Source organism: Drosophila busckii, chromosome 3R, assembly GCF_011750605.1.
Source record: "Drosophila busckii strain San Diego stock center, stock number 13000-0081.31 chromosome 3R, ASM1175060v1, whole genome shotgun sequence".
Classification (NCBI taxonomy): Eukaryota; Metazoa; Arthropoda; class Insecta; order Diptera; family Drosophilidae; genus Drosophila; species Drosophila busckii.
This window is the reverse complement of record NC_046607.1, coordinates 21,459,407-21,481,774: the sequence shown is the minus strand read 5'-3', so window position 1 is coordinate 21,481,774 and position 22,368 is coordinate 21,459,407. Positions and strand designations below refer to the sequence as shown.

Sequence of the window (22,368 nt, the reverse complement as noted above, 5' to 3'; positions counted from 1 at the left end):
TTTAAATAGATTAAAGCATGACAACAAATTGTTTATTAGTGCGCCAGTTTACTAATCAACAAGTAAATATAAAATGACTGCATTTTATAAAAAGGTGCAAAGACATTGTCAAATTTAATTAACAGCATGCTGTGAAAGATTTTCATGGCTTTTATTTTTAAAATGCACAGGAATTGTAAAAATAGCTTCATATTTATTTAGCAACTTTAATAAATAGCAATATTATTTATAAGCGCCAAGCATTCAGATTAACTGCAGGCAGATTGGGATCATCACAGCGCATTAGCTTATTGCTAGAGTAAAAAAAAAACAAAAAAAAATTAAAGTTTTAACTTATAATAAAGTATTGGCACTCACCCGGCAAAGTCAGAGCGTACAAAAGCTGACATGGGCACAGCATCCAGCGCCAAATGATCGGCATTATCACATATTAAGCGAGCCATGCTCGTCTTGCGCAGTTCCTGTAGCTGCTCCACACTGAATGCAGTTGGATTTACTTTGCTATCATATTCATAGAAATAGCGATCGCCGCGCTTAAAGCGTGCAAACTGATCGCCTATAATTTCGGCAAACGTAATGCCAACAATGCCATCCTCAACAGCGTTTTCCAGCAGTCCGCCTACCCATAAGTCAATATCCTCTGGCGTGCGATAGACGCGCGAAAGCTTCTCTGCTATCTGCAATATACAAACATGAATAAGAATTTTGGCAAGCGGCTTACACTTACTTCATTGGGAAACTGACTAAAGCTGCGCAGCTTTGGTGCGCCAGTTAGCTCAAGATAGTCGTTATAAGAGCGCAGTCCTTGATCACGTCCACGTTGTATATTAATGGCTGCCAGATCCAAGCCGAATGGACTATCGCCGCGAAACAGAAATCTGCTAAGCTATAGACAAGAAGTTAAACAGCTGCATATATATTTCTAATTTTTAGTTGCTTACGCCATGGGATATAGAGCTGTCCACCTGTTGCATGGGCTGTATTAGAAGCGTGCGCAGCATGTGATCATAAAAATCGCGCTTGCGCATGCGTGAAGGATTAAACATAACATCGGGTATATTTATAGTTTCATCATGCATGCGATATCTGCCATCAACACTGCAATGCCAACCAAGTTTGTATAAGCGAGCAATGTATATATTAACGCTAGTTACCTGGAGTGTCCCATGCGAAAAGCTGCGCCAGAAAATTCAGCTGTTATAGCTGCATTCATTTCCTTATTGTAATCCACGGCATATCCTTCAGTCAGCGGCGACAAACGAAAGCGTTTCATTTGCTGTGGACCAATTACAGCTGGCAGATATTCGTTGTACGTAATGTGTTGCAACTCGGCAATGACAATGCGGCGCGCTTCCTGATATAGACGTTCATCGCTGGCAGCCGGATTGAGCTTGGCCAGCGCAGCGGCTAGACGATTATGCTCGCGTGCCAAAACAATATGCAGCGTAATGAGTGATATAATTTGATTAGTGCGTCCGTCACCTGCAAATTACATTGTTTATATGTCATTTAATTTAAAGTTTGACAGCTTACCGGACTGAAAGCACGTCTTGCCAGGCTCAGTGCTGCTGCAGGAGTTCTTGTCTTCTGTTAGCGGCAACAAATCGCGTCCAAAGTCATTCAGCATGCGCAGGCGACCGCCTTGAAATGTGCGCAAATCACGTGCCACCTGCTCATTGGAGCCATATACGGGAGAAGCATCCAAATAGTGTGTGACCTTGCTGTGCTGCTTTCCATAGCTCATGCGACAGTCTGCACTGGGCACTAACGATTGCCTCACCAAATTCAGACAACGCACATCAAATGCTCTATAAAATTCATCATCCTTTGATACTTCAATGGGCAGGCAGGCAAAATGTCTCTGCTGCGCTGGCAATACGCTTTTACCACCCTCTGAGCAGCACTGCACCAGGCCACCATTTGCATTGAGACGTATCGAGGAGGATTGAGTTACATCGTGCGCCAACAATTGGCCAAATTGCATTGCCAGCAGATTGTACTTGGCATGAGGGCGATCCACATCGGTAAACAGAATGCGTGAAATTTCACGCGCGCTCGTTAATGGAGTGCCATCAGTTGAGTGTATGCGTGGCGTCCAAATGCCATCTTCATAGGCTGGCGGCAACAGGCGCTCCATGGGCTGACCAGCAGCACCCCAATGTGAGCGTTCTGCCATCGGATTATTGCAAGTGCCGTCCAAACTACGCGGTCCCTGCTTATTGCGACAAATAGGTGGCTCTTGACAATGGTGAGCCAAGGGTGTCTCGCCAAATTTCACCGGCACGCTATTGGTACTAAACTCGTCAACTGTTACTTGCTCTTTTTTACCAAACACTTGAGTGGTAATGACCTGTTCCAGCGCATTGTTCGATAAGGCAAAGCTATGGGAATCTTCTTTGGGCGTTGAATGAAATACAAGTCCATGCATGAAATCAGGCAAACCACGTTGTACAGGCATTTGACTAAATCCATGCATTAGATGCTGAAAATTCTTGTTGGCTTCTTCCAGCACATCATTGGGCAAAGATAAAGGAAACGCTACTTGGCGTTCTTTGCTTGTGGTTGCTGTATGGTTTTGTCCAGTTAAACAGCAGTAACCAAATTTACCAGCAGGCAAATCGCATATTTGTGGCTTCTCATGCCTTTCCATGCGCACATGGGCAGGACATTGAATCTGTGGCACACAAGGAACATCAGTGCAGCTTTTACATTTCTTCAGCAGTCCACTTTTGGCGCCATCTAAATACAGACATGCATTTTTGTAAATTACTGTACTTTTAAATGTATCCGCACATTTACTTATACTACATACATACATTTTTTCCAATTATAACTGTAAATACTACTAATATACCTAAAGTAACTGTAATTTACCTTTTGATTTTTCCTCGAGAGTAGAATGCGCATGATCAGCTTGCACTTCTTTTAAGTCATTATTGCGCAACTTGTATGCGTTGCAACACACAAAAAACAATATTAAAATAAATAAAATACGCATTTAATTGCAAAATTAGCACACACAAAAAATTAAAATCTAACTCCAACGGTGCTTATAAGAAGTGTGACCAGGACTAAGAAAAATATTTAAAGAAATACTAAAAAGCTATTTTTGATTGCCAATTTTGTGGTTGCATTTCTGGTTGCATTTTAGCTATCGATAGATTGCGAGCTGTACAGTTTGGAAGTCATTGCTAGTTTGCGACTAACTATTGCCAGCAATCGCTAGCTATTATGTATTTCCATTAATAATATTTCAAGCGGAACATTTAAGCTAATCGTAAAGTGTGTTCAGTGTCAAAGCAATATCGAAAATATTATCGCACAAAAATATCCATGTGTATCGAAAATATTATCAGAAAAAATATCAAGCCTAAAATATCGTATCGCAAAATAAAAAATATCGATATCGACACAACTCTAGCTCGTCGTCATGCTGCTGCGAAATAATGAAGAAAATTAAGTGAAATACATTGTTTAAATAAGAAAAAGTGTATAAATTATGTACAGCATACATCAAGTGATTAGCCGCGTGTGAATTTATTAATTTCGCGCTGATTTTGCCTTCTGCACGAGCATTGCAAATAATTTTCTTCGGCAGTGGCAGACAAGACTCTGGCATACAATTTAATGTTCGTATCGCACCCGTACCGAGCTTGTCTTTTCACGCGAGTTCGTTTTTAGTATATACAGCCAAATATATATGTCTATGTGTAAGTGTAGGTGTCTGTATGTTTTTGTTTATTGATTAATGATTGCTAATATTTACAAAAATTGTTACAAATCGCCAAATAATTGCCGGACCTTTGTGTAAAATACATAAGTTAGTTGACTGCGCGAAAATTGAATATGTGTATATATGCAGGCTCCAAAGTTCGTTGATGTAAAGAGATACATATGAATGTTTATGTATGTGTTTGTGTGTGTGTGTATGTGTATACATAATTTATTAAATAGTACGCTACATCCTTGCATCATCAGCGCCACGGGGCCACACCAGCGGAAAATGTATATATCAATCTTCGGCAACTACAGCCAGCCAGAAGTACTAAACCAAAAAGAAAACCACACCAAAACGTAAAAAGAAACGTCCTAAATGAAGCATAAACGAGACGACGACAACGTTAAACGTAAGCAGCGGCAGCAAGCGAAGCTGAGAAGCTAAGGCTGTTGCAACTGTGCGAAAAACAGCCAAAGTGTGGCAAATTGTGCATAAATGTTTACCCCCCAGGAGATTCTGTGGCCAGAAAATGATGTGGAAAGCTATTAAATGCGCTTATAAAAACAACTAGAAAAGAATTTGTTGAAAACGCGAAACCCAAACTCGTTTTGTTGTCACATTCGGCATTAAATTTAAAACGTAACAGTAGTGATCTCGCTCGCACTCACACGCTTGTCGTACATAAAAAGACCGCATTGCAAGCGAGAAAGAGCACTTGAAAACGAAAAGCAACGAGAGCGCGAAAAATGCAAAAGTAAATTGTACAAAAAAAAAAGTAATCAACGCCAAGTGGATAATAAACTATAGTTAATATATTAATATGCAGTTTGCTGAAGACATATTGGATAACTATGAACAGAATTTGAGAGGCAATGCCGTTTGAGCTTAAGTATTGTTGGTTGAAACGTTTGGACCTTAAAATAGGGTTATTATACAGTTTTTCCGGCCATTTGCCTATTGTTGAACTATTATATTGTTTGTTAGCATAAGCTAGCAAAATTGCTTTCGACGTACAAATATAATTAATAAATAATTTACTGGCGGTTTTAAACACAAACCAATGTATAGGTGCGACTGTGAGCACAGCACTCTTGTGCAAGTGAGAAAGAGATGGAAGAGCGCGAGAGCACGCAAATTGAGAGAGAGAGAGAGCACGCCAACGAGCGAACGCTCTGTGGTTGTCAACGCGCGACAAATTGTAAACGAACAGTAGGAATGGCTGTGGCCGTTGTTGTAGTTGTAGGCAGATTTTCCAATACACAGAATGTATATAATTCACAAAATCTTGGGGCAATATATGCGATGATTGTGCGATGATATTAATTAATGTGAGGAGTGTTGCTGTATTTAGAGATTCACAATGTGTATTTTGATACTGAAGCTAAACAAAACTAACGAGTACTTTTACCAACTTGCAGCTAACATAACCTCAAACTTGCCGCTGCAGTCGGAGAAGTCGTCGTCATCAGCATCTACATTGTTGTTGGTGGATATTCTCCAGAAACCACAGCCACTTGCTTTGAGCAGTATTGCTAGCACAACCATCAGGTCATGAATGAAAAAATCAAATCGCCCTCGGGCCAGGGACAGGGAAGTGCCGGTGGTGTAGTTGCTGGTAGCGCGGCACCAACAGCTTCTGCCGGTAGTGCAGGTGGAGCCACACCGCCCGTATCGGGACCACCTACGCCAAACAACGGCAGTGATCCAAATATTCAGCCAGGTGGTGCTGCACCACATCCATATGGCGCGCCGCCGCCAACACCTGGCGCTCCGCCAGGAGCACCACCTGATCCAGCCGCTGTCATGTCGCACTATCACCATTTACATCAACAGCAGCAGCCGCCACAACATCAGCAAGGTCCACCACCACCCTTACCTCCACATATGCAGCACCACGGTGGACCACCGCCACCGCAGGGCCCGTTGGGCGGCCCAGGAGTACCTGAGCATGCGCCAAGTGTAAAGGATGATTACGGCTCAGCCCATTTGCCGCCGCCACCCGGCAGTCAACATCCACATGCTCATCCCGCATACGCGCGCTATCACCCGGGTGATCCCAATATGGATCCCTATCGTTATGGCCATGCGCCTACGCAGCAGCAACAGCAGCCGCCGCCCGGCAGCAAACCATCTCATCAACAACAACAACAACAGCAGCAGCAGCAACAACAGCAGCAACCTCAGGGTGCTGGTGGCTCACCAAATCGTCCTCCACAACAACGCTATATACCTGGACAACCGCCACAAGGTCCTACGCCAACATTGAACTCATTATTGCAATCTTCAAATCCGCCGCCTCCGCCCCAGCATCGCTATGCGAATAACTATGATTCACAGCAGGCTGCCTCTGCAGCGGCGGCAGCTGCAGCAGCAGCACAACAACAACCCGGCGGACCTCCGCCTCCGCTACCGGGTCATCAACCATTGCCGCCACAACATCAGCCGTATGGCGCACAACAGGGTGGTTGGGCCCCACCGCCAAGACCCTATAGCCCACAATTGGGTCCAGGTCCATCACAGCAGTATAGGACACCACCACCGGTGAGTTTCATTCAAAAATACTTAAAAACAAATCAATATAAACAAATAACAAGTCATAATCATAGTTGATTAAGTGGCGTCTATTAAATTTAAATGTTTACTCTTGGCTTGCATTGAAAGAATACTTAAAATTTATCTGTGCAAAAGAAAAAATAGAAACAAAGATAATGCAATTGATTTTATATAGCAAATTAAATAGTATTGTTTGAAAGATTTATTATCATACTAGGTTTGGCTTGAGCAAATATATAAATATTTAGCTGTGTTAATGATAAAACATTAGAAAAGATAGTAAAATTAATTTCATAAATAGTTTTGTTTGAAAGATTTATTATCAGATTTGATTGGATTGACTTGAATAAATATTTTAAAATTTACCCTTGTTAAACATTAAACATAAGAAAAGATACTTCACTTAGATACATATAGTAAATTCTATAGTTGCGTTTGTACGATTTACATTGAGTAACTGTAAAGTTATACTGGAAACACTTGTGTAAACAACAAGTAAACGAAACTCGCTCACTCCCTTCTTAAATGTGTTTCGCGCTTTCGCTGTTTTTGGCGTATGCGACTTCACCACCTTCGCTTTGCTATAAAAAAAAGGCGGCCTTAACAATATTTTGGTTGCTTGTTTTTCCTTCCGGCACTTTTTTTTTTCTTTTTTGACTGCATCTCTCTGTTATGTGGCGACGGCGGCGGCGAGTCTTTTTCTTATGTTTTGGTCGGTGCTGCCTGACGTCGTGTATCGGGGGTCATTGGCTATGTTAACAGTGTCTGCATGTCTATGTGTGTGTGTTCTGTCTGTGTGTGTGACCTGGTGCCTGTGCCTCTTTTTGAAGTTCGACCTTCAAAAAGTGGAACACATTGTTGCTGCTCTTTTGGCACGCGCTTCTTAACTTATTGTCACACTAGCTGCTCCTGCTGCCTAGAACTAAACAAGGATATGCATGCAAGCATATGCACAAATATTATTTATTAATTGCCTGTCTGCGCAACAACAACAACAAACAAAAATCTTGCACCCTTAAATTGGCGCCGTCTGCAATTTTGCAATTAATACATACATACATACAATAATTTCCCCTTCAATTAATAGTGGTGTACATGCATATTCATAAATCTATATATGTATGTATATGTGCGTGTGCGTTATGAAATAATAATGACAGGACTGCTGTCCTGTATAAATTCCTTTTGTTGTTATTGCAACGCTTTCCTCTCGAATGTTGTTTTTGTTTCGACGGTAGTGTAACCTACCACCGCTAAGCCGGCGTGCTAAGGATGCAGTTCCCTGCCTTTCCCTTCCATCCCGTCCCTGTTCTTGTCTGTCATATACACAAGCATAATTTTCCCCGTCGCGCTGTCATCCGTTTGTGTCGCTGTCGCTGCCGCTAGAGCCGGTCGCTCGTTCGCTCTTTGTCTGTATGTGCGACCCCTGGCGTCATTAATTCAAATTCCAGTTTGGCCCTCTGCCCTCTCTCTCTCTCTTATATGAACGCTTCTACGTATATTTGTGCTCTTGATTTTCATCCATGATGAGTTTTCCCTTTTTTACTTTATTTATCATTGCCTCGAACTGACTGCCTGACACGCAAACACACACACAGGCACAGAAACGCACACATATACACATACACAGGGGTTTCTCGGTGGCAGTATACGGTAAAACCATTCATTCATGTTTCCTGTCACCCCTTAGTGGACCAACCAATGTTGCTGCTTTATCCTGCCGGCACACACACACACTCTCCCTCATACATACAAAAGCCGGTGCTCACTGCTGTTCGGTCCCATTAGATTTATTGCCGCATTTTACTTGAGTCTGGCATTCGCAAGCAGAGGCTTAACTACCTCTGATGTGTGTGGGATGGGCGGGGTGCAAAGGGGGGTCAATGTCAGCGAAATTTGTTTTGTTTTTGCACATGGGTAATATTATTTTCACTTGTCATGAGCTCGCTCTCGGCTAAACTTTTTGGGCCAACCCTAACACTTGCAAAATATCAAATATAATTTTATGCATGAAATTTAGATTCTGTATGACTTAATATATTAATTAAATATCTATTTGTATTTTTTATTTTGCAGACAAATACTTCCAGAGGTCAATCACCATATCCTCACGGTCAAAACTCAGGTTCCTATCCAAGCTCACCCCAACAGCAGCCCCAGCAAGGGCAGCAACAACAGCAGCAGGGCCAACAGTCAGGTCCGGTGGGTGCACCTGGAGCTCCTGGCGCGCCACCACCTGGACCGGCGCAGCAGCAGCAGCAACAGCAGCCACAACAGAATACACCACCCACATCTCAATATTCGCCGTACCCGCAAAGATATCCAACACCTCCAGGCTTACAGGCAACTGGGCCCAATCATCGAACTGCCTATTCGACGCACCAGGTAAGCCCACGAAATTCATTGAAATAAGTTATATAATATGCTTATAATTTGTTCAACTAATAATTGCAGTATCCCGAACCAAATCGACCTTGGCCTGGCAGCTCATCGCCTAGTCCTGGTCCCGGCCATCCATTGCCGCCTGCTTCGCCGCATCATGCGCCACTGCAGCAACCGCCAACACCGCATTCCGCTGCTGGTGGCCCACCACCCAGCAGCAGTCCAGGGCATGCGCCGAGTCCATCACCGCAGCCCTCACAGGCGTCACCATCACCGCATCAGGTAATTTATGACAATATTTCCAACACCTTTCTCACAAATAGCTGTGTGTATAAATTGAATATAGCTTTTATTTTTATTGCAATTCAACATATAAAACTTAGAGTGCAAAACCGTCTAGTGTGAGTTCAATGAACCCGCAGACATTTAAAAGATTTAAATCAAAGCATCAATTTAGTTTTTTTTTTTTTTTTAAACATTATCGTTGTTACTATCGTGTCGCTGCGACGACGCGCGATTATTTTAATGAAACTTGACGATTTTATTTTGTTTTGATTGCTATTTCTTTCGCTGCTTTTGTATTTTGTTTACTTTTGAGTTTGCCGGCAAGCGCAGCAGCAGCAACAACAACAACAACAACGCCCTTTGCTCGATGAGCGACGCTGTTATACTAATACCACATGAACAACTTAGCTCGTGTATTTATATTAAAGTACTGTTGTATACGCCTCCAGAGGGGGGCGTGGGCAAGACCCAAGCAACTACTTCCTTTATGTTGCTTTTTCGGGCTCTTTCACATACATACGTATGTGTGTGTGTGTGGTTGTGTTTATTTTAAAGAAGATTGTATGTAGATATAGTACCCAGTAACCATTTATTCATTCAGCATGTCCGCCAGCGTCGACGTCGTCGTCGTCAACATTCCTCATGTCCCTCATACCATTTTGTTCTTTTTTCTCATTCCCTTTGTGTTGTTGTTGGGGATATGCACAACAAATACACTACACTCAAGATCCAACAAAAAGCGTGTTTCCATATATACATACATATGTATGTACATGTTTGTGTATGTTTTGTTGTATTTGGGTCAATGCCAAGGTCATTGTTGTTTGCAAGCTCTTCACTTTTTTATATTGTATTTTATATAGCATGCCCCATGCCTCCTGCCTTAAGATAATTGTATGGCGCCTTATTTTAGGTTTGAAAGCCCCGCATTACAAATTCCTTGCAGCTCACTTCACTTTGTGCCAAGCCGCAGTTACTTTCGCTACAGTTTGACAATTTCAAACGATCGCAACTTGTCTAGCCGCCGCTTCTAATCTAACTTAAAGCTCTTAGTGTTCCATTTTGTGCGTTTACTGCTGTCAGCCAGTGTCAAGCACTTAACTCTGCTGCGCTCTCATTTTGTAATCGATCTTATATCGTATATCATATACTGATATATCGCTTTGTAAATAGCGTCTCCAGTCATGTGCAACATCTGCAGTTTGCTTAATGCTTAAATCGACTGACAAATGTAATAAATTTATGCAATTTTGCATTTTTATACATTTCAAACTTCACATACACACACACATTCACATTCTCAGTTGTGAGTTACGTACTTGAAAAAATGCTTATACTTGCTGGATATAAATGATTTCATTGTGTCTCTTCTCTCGCAATGTATTTCGCTTTTTGCTTTTTTGTGTTGTTTTCAAGTCATTTTTCTACAGTTTGAAAAGCTTAAATACAAGTGCACACACAGCTACAAACGTGGGCTGCCTTCATTTCCAGCTGAAACGTTGGCAAACAGCAGCAGCAGCGTCGTCGTTGTCGTCGTCGTCGACGTCGTCTTCACCCCATCGTTCGTTCATATAAAAACATTATAGAGCTCTTTTAGCTTTGCCTTTTGCTACCGCCTGGTCTGCCTGCCTGCCTGCCTATTCTCATCATCGCAGCCGTCGCTACTCAAGTATATGCCGCGCTCCCGGCTCCCCGCTCCCCCCAAGCACACACACACACAATTTTCCCATACACTCAACAGTCGTTTCTCTCTCTTGGCTCTTGGGCTCGTCTGAGTGTACGGAACGAATACGAATAAATAGAGGGAACGAAGCGAATGGATGGCTGGCTGGCTAACACTGCTTGTTCGTTGCTGCTTACTTCATTTTATTATATTTTAGCGTTGAGTGTGTGTTTGCACGTATTTGTGTCTGCGTGTGTGTGTGTGTGCTTTTTCTTATCTACGTCTTTGTCATCGTACGTTTGCTCGCTCCAAGCGCGCCATAACTACCAATGTCATACCGCCGACCAAGCCCCTCCGGACGCTTCAAGTTTGCTGCTTTGCTTGCTTGCTTGCCGTCGACTTTGTCGTTATTCGTTCCACATCTACATCCACCATAGCTTTTCGAACGAACGTGAACGTTGTGCTTGTGCTTGTGCTGCTTTGTGCCTTGTGCTTAAGTTGCTGCTGTCGCTGTTGTTGTAGCTCTCTTTGGCTTTGCCGTTGTTGCCGTCAGTTCGTCGTACATTTCATTTCACTTCACTTAATTTCTCAGATACCACAGCAGTGTTGTTATTGCTGCTGCTGTCGTTGTTGTTGCTGTTGCCATTGCGGCCGGCTCCATCTGCTCTACACTCTCTTTACGTCTTGTCCCGCATTGCTTTGGACAACATTCATCCCGCGTCGTTCGTTTTTATGTTCGACCCGATTTGCTGTCGGCTTGAGAGTCTCTCTGTGAGTGTGACTGTGTGTGTGTATGTATGTTGACTTTGCATGTGTGCGTAGTTTTTGCTCCCTTGGCTTAAGCTTTATCTTTGCTGTTTTTTTTTTTTAACATACTAAGTTTAAGTCGTGCCGCGTTGAGTTTCTACACGACGGCAACCTTTTATTTATGTATGGTTCTAATGCAATTTTTGAGTTCCTTGTAAGTTGGTTCAAATGTCAGTTCTTTTAAATTGCAACTACATACAAACATATATATGTATATGTGTGTGTATATCAGCTACGTTAGAATCTATAATTATCTGCCAGCAGCTGCTTTATATAGTATAGAGAACGCTCGTTTGCTTTCAATATTGCAAGTATTTAATTCTTATTACTTTTTATTTTAATGCAGGAGTTGATTGGACAGAATAGTAATGACAGCTCAAGCGGCGGAGCACACAGTGGATTGGGTTCAGGACCGCCGGGCACACCCAATCCGCAGCAGGTTATGAGACCCACACCATCACCCACTGGCTCATCTGGCTCACGTTCTATGTCACCGGCAGTGGGTAAGTTATCGAAGCAGCTGTTGCTAATTCGACGACCAATTGACCAACGCTTTTGTTTTTAGCACAAAATCATCCAATCTCGCGCCCGTCGAGTAATCAGTCAAGCAGCGGCGGTCCAATGCAGCAGCCGCAAGTTGGAGGTCCTCCGCCTATGCCGCTGCATGGCATGCCAGGTGGGCCGCCATCTCAGCAGCAGCAACAGGCAACAAATTCGTCTGCCAGCAATTCACCACAGCAGACGCCTCCACCTGCACCGCTGCCAAATCAAACTGTTAACAATATGGGCACACCACCACCGCCGCCGCAGGGTGGAGCTGGTGGCTATCCCATGCAGCATATGCATGGCAATTACAAAATGAGTGGACCAGGCCAAAGTCCCGGACCACAAGGTTATCCGCCACAGCAATATGCACAAGGTAGAGTGGAAATTGTCCTTTAGTTAAACTGTACTCAAATATGAATATTCCTTTTAGGTAACTATCCACCACGTCCGCAATATCAGCCGGGTGCGTATCCAGCTGGTCCGCCAAGCAGTCAACCCGCTGGTGGCACCAACAGCATGCCGGCCGGCGCGCAACCGGGCTATCCACGACCTATGCCAAATCATGGAGGCGGCAGTCCACATCAGTATCCGCCTTATCAGTGGGTGCCGCCTTCGCCACAGCAATCAGGACCTGGTCCAGGCCAGGGTCCAGTTGGCAACCATGTGCAGGGCAAAGGCACACCGCCACCAGTTGGACCGCCACCCACACAGGGCAGTGGCTCACCGCGGCCGCTCAACTATCTGAAGCAACACTTGCAGCACAAAAGCGGATATGGCACAAACCCAGCAGCCGGACAGCCGCAGGGCTATGGAAATGGGCCCACGGGCATGCATCCCGCAATGCCAATGGGGCCGCCACATCATATGGGACCGCCTCAAAGCATGGGACCACCCACTAGTACGCCACCACAATCCATGCTGGGTGCACAGCCTGGCGCAGGTGAAGGAGGCCCAGAGCATATACCGCAGGACAATGGCATTAGCTCGTCGGGTGCACCAGCGGGCATGCATCCCGTTACTTCAGTGGTAACAACTGGACCAGATGGCACACCCTTGGATGAAGTTAGTCAGCAGAGCACGCTTTCCAATGCATCTGCGGGTGAGTCAAGGCAGCAGCAGCAGCAGCTAGAGAATTATAATTTATTCATTTCGTTAACCCAACAGCTTCAGGCGAAGATCCACAGTGCACCACACCAAAGTCGCGCAAACACGATCCATATAGCCAAAGTCATTTAGCACCACCAAGCACTTCGCCACATCCCGTTGTTATGCATCCAGGCGGTGGTCCGTCCGGCGAGGAATACGACATGAATTCACCCACTAATTGGCCACGCCCAGCTGCTAGTCCGGTAAGTCTCTCAATTATATAGACATGCATATTTTTATTAAACTGTGTGACTTTAATTTGCAGCAGGTGTTCAATAGTCACGTTCCTGTGCAGCAAGAACCGTTTCGCAGCACTATCACCACCACCAAGAAATCCGATTCGCTGTGCAAGCTGTACGAGATGGATGACAATCCGGAGCGACGTGGCTGGCTGGACAAGCTGCGCACCTTCATGGAGGACCGACGCACACCGATTACCGCGTGTCCAACAATCTCAAAACAGCCACTCGATTTATATAGGTTATATATTTATGTAAAAGAACGTGGCGGATTCGTCGAGGTATGCAAGGTGCCGTAGTAACTCCTTTTACTAACTTCTTTTTAGATTCACTAGCAATCCAAAATCAAACCAAACCAAAACCAAACCATAAATTAACGTACAACCAACACCACAAAAAGTAACAATTGAGTCTTCACCACTTTTACTTTTAAATGCAAGAACTCTAAATGTGCAACAGAATTTGGCAATAGTTTTGCTCAAAACCATTTATGTTCAATTGTTTAAATTGTTGCCTGCCTACTCTACTCTATTCGTTGATATATTGTTGATTTTGTTTCAATTTAAATCGGTGTATTGAATTGGAAGTTGTACAAACTTCTTTTTACTCTCAGCTCTCTCGCATGTTTTACAAAACTTCATTTACAATTTATGCCATGCATAACTAATTAAACAATCAATTAAACATTTGCTGTGTAGTTTATTAGCGCATATGCCTTACTTATATTTTCAATTTTGTTTAACTCCCATTTTACGTGTTCAAGATTTTTGTGTTTGCATACCAAGTTTTTCCAATTTCTTTTTTCTAACTATCCGCTAACAAAAAAAAAAACGAATGTAGCCTGCATTTGCCAACAATGTTATATATTTGTGTTTATTTTTGGTATATGCAATTGTTATTATTATGTTTCTCGTCAAAGGTAACAAAAAGCAAAACCTGGAAGGACATTGCTGGGCTACTGGGCATAGGCGCCAGCAGCAGTGCCGCCTACACGCTGCGCAAACACTATACGAAAAATCTATTGGCATTCGAGTGTCATTTCGATCGTGGCGACATCGATCCATTGCCCATTATACAACAAGTGGAGGCGGGCAGCAAGAAGAAGACACCGAAAGTGGCATCTGTGCCATCACCAGGTAAGAGTTGCACACAAGTTTGACATGCGACAAACATTTATTAACATTAAATTTGTTATTGTGACCCAATGGGTGGTGGTCATTTGGACGCTGGCACCACAAACTCGACAGGAAGCTCAAATTCGCAGGATTCCTTTCCAGCGCCACCGGGTGGCGCACAGAATGCCGCAATTGATGGCTATACGGGCTACACAGGCGCAGGTGCTCCCTATCCGCCAGCTGGTGGTCCACCCCAGCCAGAGTATGCTGCTCCAGGACAAATGCAAAGACCTCCATCGCAGAACAACCCACAGGCACCGCATCCAGGTAAGCAGTCGCCGCAGACTTTTCGTTTTTATTGTTAGTGTTTGTTTATCGAATATTTTACTTTGTATAAATTGCATTGCAAACTAACTAACAATACCAACATGTAATTATAATTAATTGAGTTTTGATTTTATATATGTGTGTGTGTGTCCGTATGTGTATTTTGTTTAATCAATTTTATGTTAAAAACAACAACGTTAACGTTGAATATGGGCGCACTACTTAAATTACAATCACATCCACCAACAACAACCACAACCACACAACAATTTTAAACTTATATGAACACAAATCAATTTATAACCAAAATCCATGTCTCAACTACCAATCAAAATCTCATTTGTGTTTATGCTGTGTCATTTGTTCATTTCCATCAATCCATAACAAATCATCAACCATTATCAAGGCACACAAAATCAAACATCCGCCAATGTTGTTGCCGGTGATAATGTCAATGTGAGCAATCCATTTGATGATCCTGTTGCTGCCGGTGTGGCTGCTGCTGCCGCTGCAGCCGCCGCTGCTGCTGCTGGTGCTGGTGGTGCACCACCGCCGCCGCCGCATACTACACCACCACAACAGGGTGTATCGACGCAATTGCCACCACAGCCGCAGCCACCATCACAGCCGGCACCGCCACCACCGCAGCAACATGGGGCGCCGCCAACGCAACATGCACGCCCTGTCGCTGGAGCACCTTATCCGCAGGGTGGCTCCGGTTATCCAACGCCTGTGTCTCGAGCGCCAGGTATATTTTCATGTGTTTTTCATTTGTTTTTATTTCACTCTCTCTCTATCTTCATTTCCTTTACACATTTCTGCGTCGTCATCTGCATGTGCATCAAACCTTTTGAGTTGGGCTGCTTGCTGGGAATTTTAGCTACTACTATTGCTACTATATACTAAATTCTAAGATATATTCGGCAACTAACATCTAATAAACTGTACAAAATTGAACTAAATAACTTTTATAGCTCTATTAGTATTATCTTTTATATATATGTGCAGACATATTTAAATATATGGCAACTAATTTGTAATTGTAATTATTGCAGGCTCCCCCTATCCCACACCACCAGGTGCTTACGGTCAGTACGGCTCGAGCGATCAGTATAATGCTTCGGGGCCGCCAGGTCAACCATTCGGACCGAATCAGGGACAATATCCGCCGCAAAATCGCAATATGTATCCTCCCTATGGACCCGAAGGGGAAGCGTGAGTGCTAATTCATATAACCCTACACATATACAGACACCAGATCATAACACACACACATAACGTACACTAAGTACTGTTCCAACTGCACTGGGTCTACATACAAACATAATTCCAGAATTTGTCATGGACGTCATGAGTCAAGCTAAGACTAAACTGCTGCTCACTAGAATAGAACAAGATTTAAATGCCTAGCGATGTCCACAAGTTCTTAATTAGCAAATGTATTTAACATTGATCTGATGTCCACAGATGTCCACAAGTTCTTAATTAGCAAATGTATTTAACATTGATCTGATCTGTTGATTGACTTATTTCAAATGTTATCTTGTGAGCGGCAGTCTATAAGTTTATATAACTAAAACTAATTGCAATTTCATTTGTGTATTTACATTCGCTACAGTCCGCCAGCTGGTGCCAATCAATATGGACCCTATGGCAATCGACCTTATGCACAAGCGCCACCCGGTGCACCACAGCCACCAGCGCAGCCGGTTGCGGGCGGACCACCACAGCCTAGCGGGACACCAGGTGCGCCACCCAATAGCGGTTACTCACCAAATACGCCCGGTCAGCAAGATTATTACAGGCCGCCAGATCAAGTAAGTAATTGCCAATGACTGTCAAACTAAATTGTAGCTAACTCTGCGCTTTACTTTCATAGAGTCCACAGCCGCGACGACATCCTGACTTTATGAAAGATTCTCAACCCTTTCCAGGCTATGCAGCGCGTCCTCAAATTTATGGTAAGTCGCTAGCTGTAGCTCGCTCTATATCCATTTGCTAATTGCTTGACCTTTCTAGGTGGTTGGCAAGGCGGCAGTCAACAGTATCGTCCGCAATATCCTGCGTCACCTGCTCCGCAAAGTTGGGGTAATGCGCCGCCACGTGGCGCTGCGCCTGGTGCTGCACCAGGACAGCATGGACCTCATGGCCAACCGCCGGCAGGCGTAGCACAGTGGGAGCAGCATCGTTATCCACCGCAACAGCCGCCACCGCCTCCGCAGCAGCAGCAGCAACAACAGCAGCCGCCCTATCAGCAAGCTGGCGCACCACCGGGACAACAGCCTGGTGCGCCGCAATGGGGACAGATTAATGCAGGCCAAGGGCCACCACAGCCCGGTGGCGTAGCGCCTCCTGGCTCACCACTGCGTCCCTCACCAGGCGCGCCGCCGCAGCAGCAGCAACAACAGCGCATGCCCAGCGGTGTACCTGGCATGCCGCCACAGCAGCAGCAGCAGCAACAACAACAGCAGCCGCAGCCAGGACAGACGCTACAACAGCCACAACATGGCGGCGTGCCCGTTGGAATGCCACCGGGCGCGGTGGGCATGGTGAAGCCGCCTTATGTTATGCCACCGCCGACGCAAGCTGCTGGCGCACCGCCGATGATGGGTGGCTGCCCAACTGGCGGACCGGGCAATATGATGTCGCAGAAGCCACCACAGCAAATTGTGGGCGTGCCAGGCATGCCGCCGCAGCAACAACAGCAACAGTCGCCACATCAAATGTGCAATCAGCAAGCTGTCTATGCCCAGCAGCAGCAGCAGCAGCAACAACAACAGCAGCAACAGACTGGAGTTGGCGGTCAGTTGGTGAAGAAGGAGCTTATATTCCCGCTGGACAGTGTGGAGTCCACAACGCCGGTGCTTTATCGACGCAAGCGTCTGACCAAAGCCGATGTTTGTCCCGTTGATCCTTGGCGCATTTTCATGGCCATGCGTTCGGGTCTGCTAACCGAATGCACCTGGGCATTGGATGTGCTCAATGTGCTGCTATTCGATGACACCACAGTGCAGTTCTTTGGCATATCCAATCTGCCTGGACTGCTCACGCTGCTGCTGGAGCACTTTCAGAAGAATCTCGCTGAAATGTTTGATGAGCGCGCCGACGAGCAGCAGCAGCTGGAGACGCAGCAGGAGCAGGAGTGCGATGAGGCTGACACCGATGATGCGGACAGTGGCACCGTTCTGCCCACAACCAACAGCGAGAGCAGCACCAAGTCACGCAGCCGTCGCCAGGCGCGTTGTGTGCGCAGCATTTGCAGCTACAATCGCAAGCGTCACTATGAGAATATGGATGTGAAGCGTGGCGCGGACTCGGACGACACCGACGAGGGCATTGACTTGGGTCAGGTGCGCGTGCAGCCGAATCCCGAGGAGCGCTCACTGCTGCTCTCCTTCTCGCCCAACTACACAATGGTCACGCGCAAGGGCGTGCCCGTGCGCATTCAGTCGGCGGACAATGATATTTTCGTGGATGAGCGTCACAAGAGCTGGGACATTGATGTCAACAGGCTGTACGAGCAGCTGGAGCCCATTGGCAGCGATGCCTGGACCTACGGCTTTACGGAACCGGATCCACTCGACGGCATTATCGATGTGTTCAAATCGGAAATTGTTGAGATTCCATTTGCGCGCTACATCAAAACCAAGAAGCGCAAATGCCTGAACAACAATAACAACAAAAGCAGCAGCAGCAGCGCGAAGCTCGATGAGGTGCAGCTGATGACGCTAAAGCTGGAGCCAAAGGATGCGCAGACAACGGAGGAGACTAGCGTCAACAGCATTGGAGCATTGCAACAGGCGTTCAACAAGAAACGAAGACTTGTCAACAATGTGGGCGAGCTAAAGAAGCCGCGACTTACGTCGGAGGAATTTGCACAGCCGACAGTCGAGCTGAAAAAGGAACCAGGCAGCGAGCTGCTGCAGGCTAAGCTCAGCTCCACAGACAGCGATTGCCGTGCCGTAGACATGGACATTGAGTCGCCGCAGCAGCTGGAGCGCTTAACCAATGGCGTTGTTGCACAACCGGAAGGCTTTGATCCCAAGTCGACGGTGCGTGATGCGGCGCATGTGCTGCAGCGACGACGCGACTCCAGCTACGAGGATGAATGCTATACGCGCGACGAGGCCTCCTTGTATTTGGTCAACGAGAGCCAAGACTCGCTGGCTCGTCGCTGCATTGCGCTCTCGAATATCTTCCGCAATCTAACCTTTGTGCCCGGCAACGAAACGGTGCTGGCCAAGTCGACGCGCTTTCTGGCCGTGCTGGGTCGCCTGCTGCTGCTGAATCACGATCACTTGCGACGCACGCCCAAGACGCGCAACTATGATCGCGAAGAGGACACGGACTTTAGTGATTCGTGCAGTTCGCTGCAGGGCGAGCGCGAATGGTGGTGGGATTATCTCATAACCATACGCGAGAATATGCTAGTGGCCTTGGCCAACATAGCTGGCCATCTGGAGCTATCACGCTATGATGAGCTTATAGCGCGTCCGCTTATTGATGGCCTACTGCACTGGGCTGTCTGCCCAAGTGCGCATGGTCAGGATCCGTTTCCGTCGTGTGGCCCCAGCTCTGTGTTGTCGCCGCAGCGGCTGGCGCTGGAAGCGCTCTGCAAATTGTGCGTAACCGATGCCAATGTGGACTTGGTCATAGCTACGCCACCGTTTATGCGCCTGGAGAAACTGTGCGCCGTGCTCACGCGTCATTTGTGCCGCAATGAGGATCAGGTGCTGCGCGAGTTTTCCGTTAATCTGCTGCATTATTTGGCTGCTGCCGATAGCGCCATGGCGCGCACAGTCGCGCTGCAATCGCCTTGCATCTCCTACCTGGTGGCATTCATCGAGCAGGCCGAACAGACCGCCTTGGGTGTGGCCAATCAACATGGCATTAACTATCTGCGCGAGAATCCCGACTCCATGGGCACCAGTCTGGACATGCTGCGACGCGCGGCAGGCACTCTGCTGCATCTGGCCAAGCATCCAGATAATCGCTCTTTGTTTATGCAACAAGAACAGCGTCTGCTGGGCCTGGTCATGTCCCACATACTGGATCAACAGGTGGCGCTGATTATATCGCGTGTGCTCTACCAAGTCTCGCGTGCCGCTGGCCCTGTACACTCGGTGGAGTATCGTCTGCTGCAGCAGCGCCAGCAGCAGCAGCAAATCCAACAGCGCGTCGCAGCAGCAGCGGCCGCAGCAGCTGCACATGAGAAGACTACAGCAGCTGTTAAGAGCGAACCCTGCGCGGCAACGGAACAGCAAACTGAATGCAAGCCAGCAGCAGCAGCTGCAGCAAGTGCTGCCGCCTCCGCTTGCAACACACCTGTGGTCGTCAACGATGACAACAGCAACAGCAGCAGCCAACAGCTCGTGCCAGCAGCCGCATTTAATGATGTCAGCAACAGCAGCACCAACAGCAACAGCTGCGGCACTGTCAGCAGCAATCAAACCAACAGCAGCAGCAGCGTCACCAGCAACAGTCTGGCCCTGAACAACATCGGCGCTGACCGCTCGGAGGAGCAGGCTGTCAGTGGCAAGGTTGCAGCAGCAGCAGCTGCAAGTGCCAGCGCCTTGGCATGCAGCAACTTGAGCAACATGAACGCGACGGCAACAGCAAGCAGCACAGCAACAACGAATGCTAGCAACAGCAACAGCAGCAGCAATACTCCAACAGGAATGGCACAACCAACAGCAGCAGCACCACCAACTGCTAATCAAAGCACCACAGCCGCAGTTGCGTAGTATACAACAATGATGCCAGCGTCTTACTATTGGTATCATGGCGGAGGAGCAATTGATTCGTATCAGACTTGAATTCAATAAGGATTTATGCTTAGCATACACGTTCTCGTATATATTTAGCATAGCCCAGTTTTTGTATATGCCAAAACAGTTGATTGAATGCTATTGCCACACACACAAACCCACACACACAATAACTGTATATTTTTTCACTCAAATCTATATAGTTAATAACTGGACAATTGATAATATGGCTGAGCAAGTAGCGTTCAAATTTTTTAGCAATGCGTTTTCAGCGTCGAACTTAACAAAAGATTGGAACTAGGATATCATGCATTACATTTAAGCACTCTACATACTTATGTATTAAAAAAAAAACAACAAACAACAACAACAAACACAAATAAATTAACATGAGCGAAAATAATAATAACAATAATGATAATACTAAAACCTAATACATTCATATGCATACGCTATAGGTAATCATAAGCATAGTTATATATAACATAAAATGCATACAATTATTATATATATATAATTCGTTTATATATATTCGTGTATGTGTAATATATATATGCGAATTGTGTATGATAATGAATACACACACACATATATATATATATATATATATATATATATATAGAGGATAGTTTCTAATTCTGCTATACAATAATATTTACCATAATATATGCATATAAAGAAAAACTCAAATAGTGAACAAAACATTTAATATCTACGTACGCAAACAATATTAACTATGTAATACAATCTTATAGATATTTATGTCAAGTATATTGAAACGCAGAAACAAGAAAAAACAACAACATAAACGTAAATTGTACATACATACTTAACTATTTTGTAAATTTATCTGTATTTTGTTTCCGCATGCAATTTATATATTGTATATGTCAGTGACAGCAGCAGCACTGTATAGAATGTCTCCCAAAAAAAAGAAAGGAAATCTATAGATTGTTTGATTTTTTGGTGGCCTTCCATACACGCGCATATTTAAAAGAGAAAGGAAACACAAAAAATAGCACTTTATGTAATTTTTTATGTTTTTTCTTTTGTATTATTTACTGAGTGTGCTGCTGCTTTAAGGTCTTATTTTATATATTGGTCATAATTTAGGCGTAAATGACAAGCTTAATGAATAGGTTTTAAAGTTATTTTTAAATTAATATAATTCAAATATAAACGAAATACAGTAAATTAAAAGCAAGAAAAAAAGTGAAAACAAAACAAAAACGACAAAAAACTAACTATACATATAGATGCACGAGAACTTAACTTTTGCATGCCTTTTATAAGACAGGCGTGTCAAATCAATAGATCACAAAAGGCAAATTTTGAAAATAGTTGAGCACACAAAAATAATAATGTGCAAAAAAGTTGTAAACTAAATTTCGCTACACATATAATTAAAAAGAAAAAAAGAAAGAGAAAAGAAAAGCCCCTTATTATTACAAAATGGACTGCTGTATTAAAAATAAAGTCATATAGACTGGGTTTGTAGCAGCCCCCTCCTCCCTATATACTAATGATAGTAGAGAAGAAGGCCAAGATTATGTTGATATAAATCTGAACCGGTAATGTCTTCTGTTGGACCGTTTTATTTATGTAGTTGTTTGCGAAACACAAAATATGACTCAACATCTCGATATCGATATATTTCCTGTAATTATTAGATTATAATTTTGCTAGGATGTAAATGTATATCCCTCAAAACTTGATTTAATTATTTAATTAATATACATACACATATAATATACAATACTGTAGTTGTCTTTATCTTTTAGTCACTAAGGGAAAACATGCAAACCAAATAGTTTGTCAT

The 22,368-nt window shown here is 44.7% G+C and overlaps 2 protein-coding genes across 3 annotated transcripts; one reads left to right on the top strand and one right to left on the bottom strand.

Annotated features, from left to right (window-relative positions):
- Positions 1-216: 216 nt before the first annotated feature.
- LOC108601439 (chorion peroxidase) lies at positions 217-5,263 on the bottom strand. The gene is made up of 8 exons (XM_017989337.1): positions 5,131-5,263; positions 2,875-2,952; positions 1,534-2,739; positions 1,155-1,482; positions 942-1,098; positions 728-886; positions 358-677; positions 217-293 (listed from the first exon to the last, which is right to left on the bottom strand). Exons 1-8 carry the CDS (start codon positions 5,261-5,263, stop codon positions 227-229), a joined length of 2,448 nt encoding a protein of 815 aa, XP_017844826.1. The 3' UTR covers positions 217-226.
- LOC108603323 (trithorax group protein osa) lies at positions 3,442-21,042 on the top strand. 2 transcript variants are annotated; one of them, XM_017992044.2, is made up of 16 exons: positions 3,442-3,710; positions 5,137-6,259; positions 8,348-8,656; positions 8,726-8,935; positions 11,755-11,911; positions 11,974-12,327; positions 12,385-13,053; positions 13,119-13,303; positions 13,366-13,620; positions 14,259-14,475; positions 14,548-14,781; positions 15,188-15,529; positions 15,837-15,996; positions 16,400-16,598; positions 16,661-16,742; positions 16,801-21,042. In XM_017992044.2, exons 2-16 carry the CDS (start codon positions 5,270-5,272, stop codon positions 20,523-20,525), a joined length of 8,088 nt encoding a protein of 2,695 aa, XP_017847533.2. In that variant the 5' UTR covers positions 3,442-3,710; positions 5,137-5,269; the 3' UTR covers positions 20,526-21,042. The 2 variants fall into 2 exon arrangements, with proteins under 2 accessions (XP_017847533.2, XP_033150062.1); XM_033294171.1 differs by lacking the exons at positions 3,442-3,710; positions 15,188-15,529 and having other exon boundaries at positions 5,270-6,259; positions 13,366-13,629.
- Positions 21,043-22,368: the final 1,326 nt, after the last annotated feature.

What these genes read in the sequence shown, in the direction of transcription:
- LOC108603323 (XM_017992044.2), top strand. Translation starts at nt 5,270, where the DNA reads ATGAATGAAAAAATCAAATCGCCCTCGGGCCAGGGACAGGGAAGTGCC. An exon ending in TTCTATGTCACCGGCAGTGG is followed by an intron (nt 11,912 to 11,973) that starts GTAAGTTATCGA and finishes TTTTGTTTTTAG; the next exon opens with CACAAAATCATCCAATCTCG. An exon ending in GCCTGTGTCTCGAGCGCCAG is followed by an intron (nt 15,530 to 15,836) that starts GTATATTTTCAT and finishes TAATTATTGCAG; the next exon opens with GCTCCCCCTATCCCACACCA.
- LOC108601439 (XM_017989337.1), bottom strand. Translation starts at nt 5,263, where the DNA reads ATGGTTGTGCTAGCAATACTGCTCAAAGCAAGTGGCTGTGGTTTCTGG. An exon ending in TCTCGAGGAAAAATCAAAAG is followed by an intron (nt 2,740 to 2,874) that starts GTAAATTACAGT and finishes GTCTGTATTTAG; the next exon opens with ATGGCGCCAAAAGTGGACTG. An exon ending in TTAGTCAGTTTCCCAATGAA is followed by an intron (nt 678 to 727) that starts GTAAGTGTAAGC and finishes TGTATATTGCAG; the next exon opens with ATAGCAGAGAAGCTTTCGCG.